This window comes from Cantharellus anzutake (assembly GCF_015039405.1).
Source record: "Cantharellus anzutake strain C23 chromosome Unknown EI90scaffold_10, whole genome shotgun sequence".
Lineage (NCBI taxonomy): Eukaryota > Fungi > Basidiomycota > Agaricomycetes > Cantharellales > Hydnaceae > Cantharellus > Cantharellus anzutake.
This window is the reverse complement of record NW_024066960.1, coordinates 755,971-767,475: the sequence shown is the minus strand read 5'-3', so window position 1 is coordinate 767,475 and position 11,505 is coordinate 755,971. Positions and strand designations below refer to the sequence as shown.

Sequence of the window (11,505 nt, the reverse complement as noted above, 5' to 3'; positions counted from 1 at the left end):
AACTTCCTGGTGGACCTTCCCTAGGGCCGAGCAAGGCGTCCTGCCTTCTCAACGTCGCCCTAAACCTAACTGAACTCGTTCACACGCTCCCAGACGCGGTGCTGTCGGACTGGCACTAAAGTGGGGAAGGAGGAGAAGATCTCTTATCATACTAAATACATGTTTGTATATAACCAAAGATAATGTCCGAGCAATCCGACGGTGTTAGGGACGGACAGAAACGGACAGAACAACATAGAACAAAGAAAACAACAGAAAACATGATAAATATATGGGTGCGGCCACACAATCGATAGAATTCGACGATCTCCACAACGGCTGCACCAAATCACCCGATGCTGGACTTGTTCGACTCGTCGTGACGGTAGCTTTCTAACGATATAAAATGCGTCTGGATCGGAGAAGAACTGGGGGAGATATGGTGAAAATATTATAGAAGCGGCCCGATATGGAAACTAAGTGGCCGTAACCTGGTCCGGAAAAATATCAAAAAAATACAGAGATGATGGGGGAAGTGCAATGGGCTGGGGGATTGTGTGTCGGGTCCCAGGTAGCATCTGTAGACCGTTATATGGTGGTGTTTGGGTACTACCGGCTCATCCCTCCCACAATGTCCTTAACCTTATGTGGCTCAGGCCAGTCCTGAACAGCCTTAACCTTCTCTGTGGACATGGTGAGTCCAGCTGGAGACAAGCAGTAGCCAAGATACTCTGTAGTATTGGTGTGGAATTTGCATTTCTTCGGATTGGCATAGAGGCTGTTAGCACAGAGTCTCCAGAGAACCTCACAGACATGCTCCTGGTGAGAAGCAACGCCCTCAGAATAAGCGAGGATATCATCCAGATACACAACCATGGAAACATCCAAGAGGTCAGCAAAGACCCTGTTGATGAATCGTTGGAAGGCCACATGGGCATCAGTCAGACCAAACAGCATGACTAGCCATTCATAGGATCCATAGCAGGTGCGAAAAGAAGTCTTCCACTCATCACCCACAGCAATACGGACCAAGTGGTATGCATGGTGGAGGTCAAGTTTAGTGTAGACTTTGGCATGGCTAGGAGTGTCAAGGAAGTCTGATATGCAGGGAAGTGGATAACGATCCTTCTTCGTGATCTTATTCAGTCCTTGGAAGTCAACACAAAGGTGGAGCGAACCATCCTTCTTGTGGACAAAGAGAACTGGTGCTGCATGGGAGGATGTAGCAGGGTGGATGAAACCAGAAGCTAAGTGTTCCTCCAAGAACACATGAAGAGCTTCAAGTTCCAGGGGAGAGAGGGAGTTGTCAGGGCACACCCCACCTGACCTGGTGCCGCACCCTGCATCGCCCTGCCCTACTCCGCTCCCCCCACTACCACTCCTCGTCCCTCCTCCCCCTTTTTCCTCTTTCTCTCTATTTCTATTCCACAGTCAACTTCCCTTTTCTCTATGTATCATTACACACCTAATCCCGCTCCCCCGATCGCCGCACCCACCATGTGCATTCCCGCCTACAGAGCGGCACACCTCCAGGATCTCCTGTGGAGACACCCAGAGAGGTCTGGCTGTGTGTGGAGATGACATGGCTTCCCCCACGTGACCCTAACCGCATGTATATAATAGCACCTGGGGTGGGAACAGAAGAAGCAGCCTCCTTCTCAACTTCCCACTTCAGACTAAGTGGTCAGGGACGCTCCCCCATGACAGGATCACCACTATGCACAGCTGACACCTGCCCCATCAGGTCCCTCGCACTGGGACTTCGCCGCTTTCGGAGCTGTCCCTGACAGGAGTAGAGGGTTCCTAGGGGTGGTGATGTGCCTTCCTCAAGGTCGATCTTTAAGTTGTATTCACAATGCGGTGCTAGTATAGAGGCTTTGCTCTTGCTAAACACATCCACAAATTCGTGGTACTGCTCTGGAACAGCCAAAAGGTCAACGTTTCAGATGAAGAAGCAGCACGAAGCTTAGCTTCTAACGGGAGTGTGCTCAGGCTATATGAAGTAGAATCTTCGAGTTTTCACAACTTTGTGAATGCGGAGTGGCTAACAAACTCGATGGAGGGAGCCTGGTAGTCAGATGCAATCGGTGTAATCAGGGCAGTGGAGTCAACAGGTGGAATAAGTTCTGGATGCGACAGAGGGGTGCACGCAGAGGCAGGACTGGTATGTTCGGAGGTTCGGAATGAGATACTGCTCTTTAACCAGTCAATCAACAGATTGTGGTGGGTGAGCCAGTTGTGTCCTAGAACCATGGAACATGTACCATCCAATGAGGTGACATAGAAATCTGTCTGGGTGATGTTACCGGAAGCAAAATGGAGTTTAATGTCCACTGCTTTAGTAATGACAGAATTTGTGGTCCCATCAAACAAGCGCAGAGACAAAGGTAAAACCAGATAGGTCAACAGGTTGTTTTTAATCATGAACTTTTTGTCAATGAAACAATCTGACAATCCTGAATCAATGAGAGCTTGGTATTGCTCATCAGGGGTGTTTTCATTAATAGGGGGGGCAGAAGTAACGGACAAAGGAGAAAGAGGAAGTGAGGACAAAGGATTTGGAGCAACAGATGATGAAGGAGGTAGACCATTTGGAGAAAACAGTTTTCCTGGATCAACAACAGAAGGGAGAGACAGAGGAGGAGAGAGTAGACCATTTTCAGACAAAAGAGAAGAAGAAAAAGGGACAAAAGAGATGGGAATGATGAGGGAGGATGTTTTGGATATTGAGGCAGTGCTTAAAAACCTCTTTGATAGCATGCAAGGGAGTAATGCAACCCCGGGTTCTGTCAGAGACCAGGTTGAGATGAGGGGAGTGTCTCCATGATGGAGGGCTTCGGCCTCAGCGACTTGTGCCAGGAGCGCTGTGCCAAGTAACACGTCCATGCCCTAACTTACTAAACTGGCAACCAGAACTGAAGGGGGTAAACTCTAGTCAATTTTATTACTGAGGTGTAACCTATGTACAAGTTGAGTATATATGTAGTTACAACAAGAGCAGGCCCGCAAATGGCAGAGCCGAGCGGAGTGGAGCTAACAGGGTTAGACATTAGCCAATTGAATATTACTGACGAGTCGGGTTACGGGGTTAGCGGAATGGTAGGCGATAACCCAGAAACGGAAAGGAGGGATAGGCCTGAAGGTGGGCTTGCAGGGCAAGCGAGTGTATTGCCCAGTGGAGGCAGGAGTGCGCTAGCGGACGTCGGAGCTGTCCAGAAGCCTTCGGGGCTCTGTACTTAGGGAGGTGTAGGTAATAAATTGAAAAGAGGGGGTGATGACCATTGAGAGGTACCGAGGTGATTTATGGAATACAGGAGCTCCAAGGTTAGTGAAGAAGGAGCGGGAGTGGACCGGAGGGATCAGAGGGAGTGGAAGTCGATGGCCGGGGATGGATATGACAGGTTCGTGCTGAGTCCACGGAGTTGCAAACTAATTTTTTGGCTCCACAGGAGGAGCCATAGTGTGCACAGTTTGGGCAATTTGTGCCTTAGAAGCGCGAGAGGATGATTTTGGGCAGTCCTTGACCATATGGCCAGACAAACCACAAAACATACAAAGATTCCTGTCGACACAGCGCTTACGCTCTTCCGGTGTTAGCTTGCCATTCTCACCGAGTTTTGAAGAGAGGTCCGGTTTGGCCATGGGGTGTCCTTCAGACTTCTTATGGTCTTTAGGAGGCTTCGCAACCACAGCGGAAGTGGAGGTGGAGGGAGTAGAGGAAGGATGGAAGGAAGTACTTGCCGATCAAGACACAGGTGGCAGATGAGGGTGGAGGTCTAACATGTCGTCCAGCTTCAGCCTTACGCTTCCAATATCGCATGTCAAATGTCTGCATGAGTTTTTGGAGGGCAGAAAGTGAAGTAGGTTTGGTGACATGCAAGAAATCGTCCTTGAGATGCTCTGGCAGTCCATCATAAAAGAACTGATGAAGTGCAGGCTCGCCATAACCATGCAACTGCGTAGCATATCAATTGAACTTGACAATGTACTTGTTTATGTGATGTCTGTCTTTCATACTCAACTGGAGGATCTCATCTTCAGCATCACCCATTGGGTTCTCCTTGAGTTCTAAGACAAACTCCTGAAAGTTATCCATCCACAAGGTCGAGCGCCCTCAGGCAGCCCTTCCAGAAGGTCTGGTTTGAAATGATCAAGGGCCATCCCCATCAAGAATGACTGCGCATAAATAATTTTTGAGTGGTCACTCACGAAGGCCAGGGGGTGGTCCTGAAAGTTCAGTTCACACTGGACCAAGAAGGTGAGGAGCTTGCGGGGGTCAACCCTGCCAAACTGGTTGGGTTCTCGGACCTTGGTTTGAAGGGAGGTGGATGGAGTGGGAGGTTGTATGGGAGCAGGAATCAGAACAGGGATTGGAGCGGGACGAGCAGTGGAGCGAGCAAGATAGGTGATCGCTTGTGCTAACTGGGTGAGTACTGGAACAGGAACTTGCTCAACTTCATCGTTGTCACCAACGAGAATAGGAATGGGTGGAATAGGGAGGTTAAGGTCAACGAGAGGGACAGGTTCATGAGGAACCAGCCCATCTTCATCAACAGCCTCGACAATGATGGCCAAGTCGTGCGTGCTACTGGCAACAACACGGTCGAAGTCAGAACCTATAAAAGAGTCATATGTAGCTTGAGAGCGGGAGTGTGAATGTCTAGGTCATGAATGTAAAGAATGTGAATGTGTTTGTGAACATCTTTCGGAGGAAGATCATGAGCTAGTAGTAGATGGAATGGTATGAGAATTAGGACTAGGAGACTCAGCTCCAGCATGTCTACTTGGAACAGGATGACCAGAACTGGTGCCTGCTCTTGGCGTCGCATCCATCACTAAGCCACGAGTCTGTGAATGGGTACGAATCCCTCTAGACATAGTCAGTGTTAAAGGAATGTTATGAGTGCAAAATACTGTCAGAACACATCAAAGAGGGAATGGGCATGTCTGAACCTTTCCCCTGAAGGGAGGCCGGAGGTAGAGGACAAGCAGAGGGACCACAGCCTCAGCGACTCGGAGAGGAGCGCTGTGCCAATCTTCAGTAATGCTAGTGTTGGGTCCTTAACTTCAGAATGAGGGGGCGTGAACTCTGGGGGGATGTTAGAACGGGCGGATTCGGACGACTCCGGAGTGGAATCGGAGACTTAGCATGGAAGGACCTCGGCCTCAGCGACTCAGGCAGAGCGCTGTGCCATTGCTGGTTGTCCTGGGGGTCCCTAATTTCGGATCTGGCAGAGGGAAAGTCTCTTGGGGGCATTTCAGGTCGATTTCGGACTGAGGTTACAAGTTACTATGTACATTGTATATAAGGAGGGGTCCGGAATCAAAAGGAGCGAGGGTACTCCGAAAGGAGACAAAGGGAGCTGAAAGGAGGGGCAACACCGAGGGTCAAGGGTTTGACTCAATGGTGTGGAGGAGTGAAGGGCCAAGGCCCAAGGAGGAAGGAGGGAGGATGGGAGTGGGGAATGGCTAGCTGTCTGAATAGAAAGGAAGCAGCAGCCCAAATAGGAATGAGGAGCGGAACTGAATGGAGCAATGCAATAGTTGCAAGGTCCGATGTAAGTCTGGAAAGTCCGAACTCGGAAGTTAAACTCCGGAATATTGGCAAACATAATTAAATGGAATGAGCTAACCAATACAATGGGTATAAGCGGAGGTGGGGTCAAAGTCCGAGGTCAGAGCTAAGACCGGAGGTTCCGGAGACAGAGACACCAATGGGATTCCAGAGCGGAGGTCCGGAGTTGGGAACATAGGTGTTGCGTGCTCATCTGGAAGGTGTCGAGGTTGAGGTCGGACCCGGAATGTTCTGGAGTTGGACTGAAGGTGGTGTTGGAGCCGGAGGTGGGATAACCTCTTGGAAGTCGGCAAGGAGGAGGTGGCAGAAGGGAAGTAGGACTCTGGAAGTCAGGTTCGGAGTTGCAGGAGCCCGGAGCAGAGGTCGGGATTGTATGGATATGACAATTACCCAATAGCTGTCACTAATCCTGCCCTTCACTTACCCACTCCACAGTGCTTGATAAGGCCATTCTCTCATGAGCTTGCCAACCTGGCAAGTGGGTAAGTCCATCTTGGGTTTTCCCTTTGTTCTCATTTGTCTGGTATGTACTGTAGTTGATGGCACTTCAGTGCAAAATCGATGACTAGATCCCCCCAGAGTTCGCACCCTCCCATTCTGAAGTTAAGGACCCAACAATAGTGTAATCGAATGTTGGCACAGCACTCCCCTCTGAGTCGCTGAGGCCACAGTCCCTCCGCTCATCCCCTACCTCCAGCCTCCCTTCTGGGGAAAGGTTCAGACATGCTCATTCCTTTTTGCCATGTTCTGACATTGGACCCCTCTTCTGTGCTACAAAGAATGTGGTGTTGAGCGATCCCTCCATACATTAAAGAAGCCTCCTGATGATTGTCCAAGAAGGACTAGGAGTGAGTACAGATTTAGAGATTTTATTGATTGATTGTCTAGCACCTGGACCACAGTGCAGTATCAGCACTGTTGCCACCAACCATCCTTTCCCTCCTTCTGATCCGATTCAGATACTACCCCCAGGTCCCTACTCTCTTGCCTGGGCAGCCTTCTTGCCCGGTTACACTGTTGCTGGTTGTCCTGGGGGTCCTGTCACGACCTGGCATTCCCCGGGGTCAGACGACCTCCTCCCTGACCTTCTCCCATGCCCGAACACTCCCCGCACACTCTGCTTGCCGCCCGTCACCGTCTAACCCCTTCCCACCACCTCTCCACAACCCCTCTCCTAATTGTCGTTGAATGATCTAGCGGCGCAGAGCGCCGCGACCTGTTGTCCCATGTTTCTCCGCACCTTGTTATCTCGTGGCGAAGGTCACGTTTGACCTTCGCTGTCTTGAACACGTGCTCCTTGTTTGTTTTCCTCCTTCTTTTCTCCGCCTGCAATCTCCATGAGATCTGGCAACTTATTCCCTATTCAGTTCCCTAGCGCTTATATACAGCTTGTAACTAATGCTTGTACTGTAGTTCAAAATCAACTAGAATTCACCCCCTAAGCTTACCTCTGTCCCCCATGAGACCTCCGACCTTCTGAAGTATCGGGACCGCGTTGAGAACGAGGCGCAACGCTCCTCCTCGAGTCGTTGAAGCCGAAATCCTGGCTCACTCACCTAAGTAGCCTCGGCCTCGAGATCGGTGGGGTTTATCCCTTGCTAAAGCTTGGTCGTGTGTAGGACGCCTTTACCACTAGCGGGCAATGCTCGGTCGCCTACGGCTACCATCGGCGAAGATTCGCACGGTTCTGACAGGTCCCTAATTTCAGATCTAGTGGGGGGGAAGTCTCTTAGGGGGGAATCAAGTCCATTTCAGACTGAGGTTACAAGTTACTAGGTACATTGTATATAAGGGGTCCGGAATCAAAAGGAGCAAGGGTAGTCTGAAAGGGAGCTGGAAGGAGGAACAACACCAAGGGTCAAGGGTTTGACTCAATGGGTTTCCCAAAGGAGGAGTGAAGGGCCCAAGGAGGAAGGAAGGAGGATGGGAGTCGGGAATGGCTAGTTGACTGAATAGAAGGAAGCAGCAGCCCAAATAGAAATGAGGGAGAATTGTGGAATTGAATGGACAATGCAATAGTTGCAAGGTCTGAAGTAAGTCCAGAAAGTCCGAACTTGGAAGTCAAACTCCGGAATATTGGCAAAGGTAAATAAATGGAATTGGCTAACCAATACAATGGGTATAAGTGGAGGTGGGGTCAAAGTCCGAGGTCAGAGCTAAGACCGGAGGTTCCGGAGACAGAGACATGAACGAGATTCCAGAGCAGAGGTCTGGAGTCAGGAGCATAGATGTTGCATGCTCATCTGGAAGGTGTTGAGGTTGAGGTCGGACCCAGAATGGTCCGGAGTCGGACCAAAGGTGGTGTTGGAGCCGGAGGCAGGATAACTTCTTGGGAGTCAGCAAGGAGAAGGTGATGGGGGTGGGGCTCTGGAGTCAGTTTTGGAGTTCCAGGAGTGTGGAGTGGAGGTCAGGATTGTATGGATATGTGTCAGGGATGCATCCGGGGTAGAGGAGGCCTGGGTGAGATGCCTGACACTGGAAGCCTCACAGGGTGTAGAGTGGGGGTGCGTACTGGTGGGCCCAGCTCAAGAAGCAGTCCCTGGCCACTTAGACTGAAGTAGAAAGGGTGAGAAGAAGGCTACTTCTTTGGTTCCCACTTCAGGTATGTTTATATGCATGCGGCTTAGGTTACATGATGGGTGCCATGTCACCCTCGCATACGGCTGTAGTCACCCAGGTGTCCCCATGGGGGATCCCAAGGGCGTCTGCTGTGAATGCGCGAGTTGGACATAGTGGGGGTTGCTCGAAGTGCCTGGGCCAGGCATGTTGTAAGCACACTGTGGGTGGGTCAATGGTACATTGATACAAAGGAAGGTCATCTGTGTAGCATAAAGAGGAAATAAAGAGGAAGTGAAATAGGGAGGGGAAGAAAGGAGGAGCGGGAAGGAGGTAGGAGAGGACTGGGTGGTGGGGTACTGGGTAAAGTGGGGCCAGGTGGGGCGGGTCAGGTGGGTGTGCCCTGACAATATGACAGTAAGGAGTGGTAGCCCCACCCCTTAATTTCTATCTTTATTGTCATATCCATACAATCCCGACCTCCGTTCCAGGCTCCCAGAACTCCGAACCTGACTTCCAGAGTCCTGCTTCCCTTCTGCCACCTCCTCCTTGCCGACTTTCAAGAGGTTATCCCACCTCCGGCTCCAACACCACCTTCGGTCCGACTCTGGAACATTCTGGTTCCGACCTCATCCTCGACACCTTCCAGGCAAGCATGCAACAGCCATTCCCGACTCCCATCCTCCTTCCTTCCTTCTTGGGCCTTGGCCCTTCATTCCTCCTTTGGGAAACACCATTGAGTCAAACACTTGACCCTCGGTGTTGTTCCTCTTTCCATCTCCCTTTGTCTCCTTTTGTCCTACCCTTGTTCCTTTTGATTCCGGACCCCTCCTTATATACAAATGTACCTAGTAACTTGTAACCTCAGTCCGAAATCAACTTGAATGCCCCCAAGAGACTTTCCCTCTGCTAGATCCGAAATTAGGGACCCACAGGACAACCAGCAATGGCACAGTGCTCTGCCTGAGTCACTGAGGCTGAGGTCCTTCCATGATAAGTCTCCAATTCCACTCTGGAGTCGTCCGAATCCGCAAGTTCTAACATTTATTCTATATGTGTCTCATAATAAACATGTATAAACAATGTATACACAATAATGTGGGAATGTGGGAAAAGGAAGAGAACTTTTTCCTCCCCATTTTTGATAAATAACCACTCAGAGTGTCACAACCGACAAATCCCAGGGCTCCATCAGTGGTGAACCAATGCCGATAGGCGAATCCACTGACCTGAAACCCATCCTAACCAGCCCCAACCCAATGTCTGGCCCCCTGCCTTATTGCATGAGACTTGGCCAATAATCAGAACCTAGGCGCTCCCGGCATTCAGTCCCTCCAGTTCCTATGCCTGCCTTGTCTCCATCTGAACCACACTCATTGCTTCCTGCTATGTGGTCACAGCCATACCCCGCTTCCATGCATTCCACACCCTCTGCCCACTTCCATGCCCTCTGCCACTCCTGGTTGACCTCCACACCCTGTAGTCAGGTCAACACTCCCCTCCGTACCTTTGCTGGCCATACTTATCAGCTCTGCACTGATTCCCGCATCCCATTTCACAGACTTGTGTTGGTGCCGCACGCTGACCCCCGCATTTCCTTTGGCCTTTTGCCACTTGGCAGCTTATCATTCATTCCTTGCCGAGTGCCTATTATGTTCACCCATTTCATTCGCTTAACTTGCCAATATTGGCATTTGATCCGTGTGCTATTGCACTTTCCTATTCATTCATTTAATCTGTCAATATTGGTACTTGATCCGCTTTGACTTTATTCATTCCTTGCCTCCCATTTCCCAGGTTCTCATCCTTGGTTTAGTTTGACAAGTCCCCGCTCATTTCCGCTTATTTCCGCACCGGACTGACTGGTCCCTCTTTTGATTTCTCTTACCTACTTGTACCTTTCGGGGACCTCAGTCTGAAATCAACTAGAGTACCCCCCCTCTCTGGTCTGAGTCTCTCCTTCTGCAAAGGGGGCTTCCCCCCCTCTGAGTCTGTGCTCATGGAGTCTGCACTCCTCCTACAGGTCCGCTCCACCTGCAAGTCTTGTTTGAAGTCCACTGTAAGTGTCAGTCTGTAAATATGGGATCTCCCCCAAACATCAAGCTCAGGGCACAGTGCTCCACCTGAGTCACTGAGGCTGCGATCCCACTCTGCTAACCTTGAACAGCACTTCCAGACGCACCACACATTTCCGCCCACATATCCGCACATTGTAATGGGTCTATCACCTAGACTCGAGACAGAGAGAAGGGGGAGGGTGGTAGTGTGTGCGGGTGTCAGAAACTATGTTCGAGGGGATCGCGGGAAGCGGGGCAGAGTACGGCGGCGTAAGTGGTCACTTAGCTAATGAGCTACTCCGTTGCAAGGCGTCGAGGGGGTTGGGACTTCGGCTTCAACGACTTTGCCAGAGCGTTGCGCCACGCGTTCTAGGCTGTCCCGTATTTCACGTTAGCGGGAAAGACCTTGCGGCGACGTTGACTTAAGCGGGATGAAGCTGAGGGGCGAACTTAAGATGAAAGTACTTGGGGGGAATTCTAGTCGATATTCGAACTGAGGTACATCGACAGTAAACTACAAGTATAAATAGGAAAGGAGAACAGAGAAGGGACCGGTCGGTCCGGCGCGGGACGGGAATGAGATGATAAGTATGACAGAACTAAAGAGCGATGAGGACCAGGGTAATGGAACAGAAGAGATGAATGGAACAGAGAACGGCGAAGTTGGGAGGCAGAAAGGATAAGCCGACAATCTAGGCGCGCGGATCAGAATGTCAATATATGTATAAATCAAATATCAATAAAGGAATAATCAATTGTCAATAAGGAATGTCGATAAGGAGCGGATCATCGGCGACCATAACAACTGCTAGTTAGTTAAGCGAGTGAATAGAGTGAAACGATACCGGCCGAATGGTTGAGGAACCCAAGTGGTGGCGGGAAAACGAGGGAGGCGCTGCTACGGGGCCGTAGAACGGGAACCACTATCAGCGCCGCTAAGTGATGGGCAATGGCGAGATTAACGGGCGCGAGTAACGGCGTAAGAATGGGGGTGCAGAAAGTGGTAGAGGGGCGGGGACTTTGCGGGGCCGTGACAGCGGGTGTGGTTCGTGGGGCCGGGTTTTGGTCCTGGGGTGCTACCGGGTCTGCTAGAACCTCAAACAAACACTCACCTACGTCTCTCTTGGATGTCAAGGCTGAGGATTCTGATAAGAGGGGTCTTAGACGTAAGCAACTAACTCAGAGGGGGCGTTAGGGTCGTGGATGGCATCTTTGCCACTTGGATGTAACTTCGGGTCTATTCAGTACTAACGTGTTATGTACAAGCTGTTATCTAGTTTATATATGTTTGAAATGGAATGAATGGCATGGGGGAATGTAAACGGGCCGTTAGGCAAC

At 50.6% G+C, this 11,505-nt stretch overlaps 1 protein-coding gene across 1 annotated transcript; it reads right to left on the bottom strand.

Moving 5' to 3' along the window:
* Positions 1–3,649: 3,649 nt before the first annotated feature.
* EI90DRAFT_3119310 (uncharacterized protein) lies at positions 3,650–5,730 on the bottom strand (the record flags this gene model as incomplete). The annotated part of the gene is made up of 4 exons (XM_039063200.1): positions 3,650–3,934; positions 3,962–4,060; positions 4,189–4,595; positions 5,613–5,730. The coding sequence occupies 4 exons, from the start codon at positions 5,728–5,730 to the stop codon at positions 3,650–3,652; spliced, it is 909 nt and encodes a 302-aa protein (XP_038919657.1).
* Between the last annotated feature and the right edge of the window lie 5,775 nt (positions 5,731–11,505).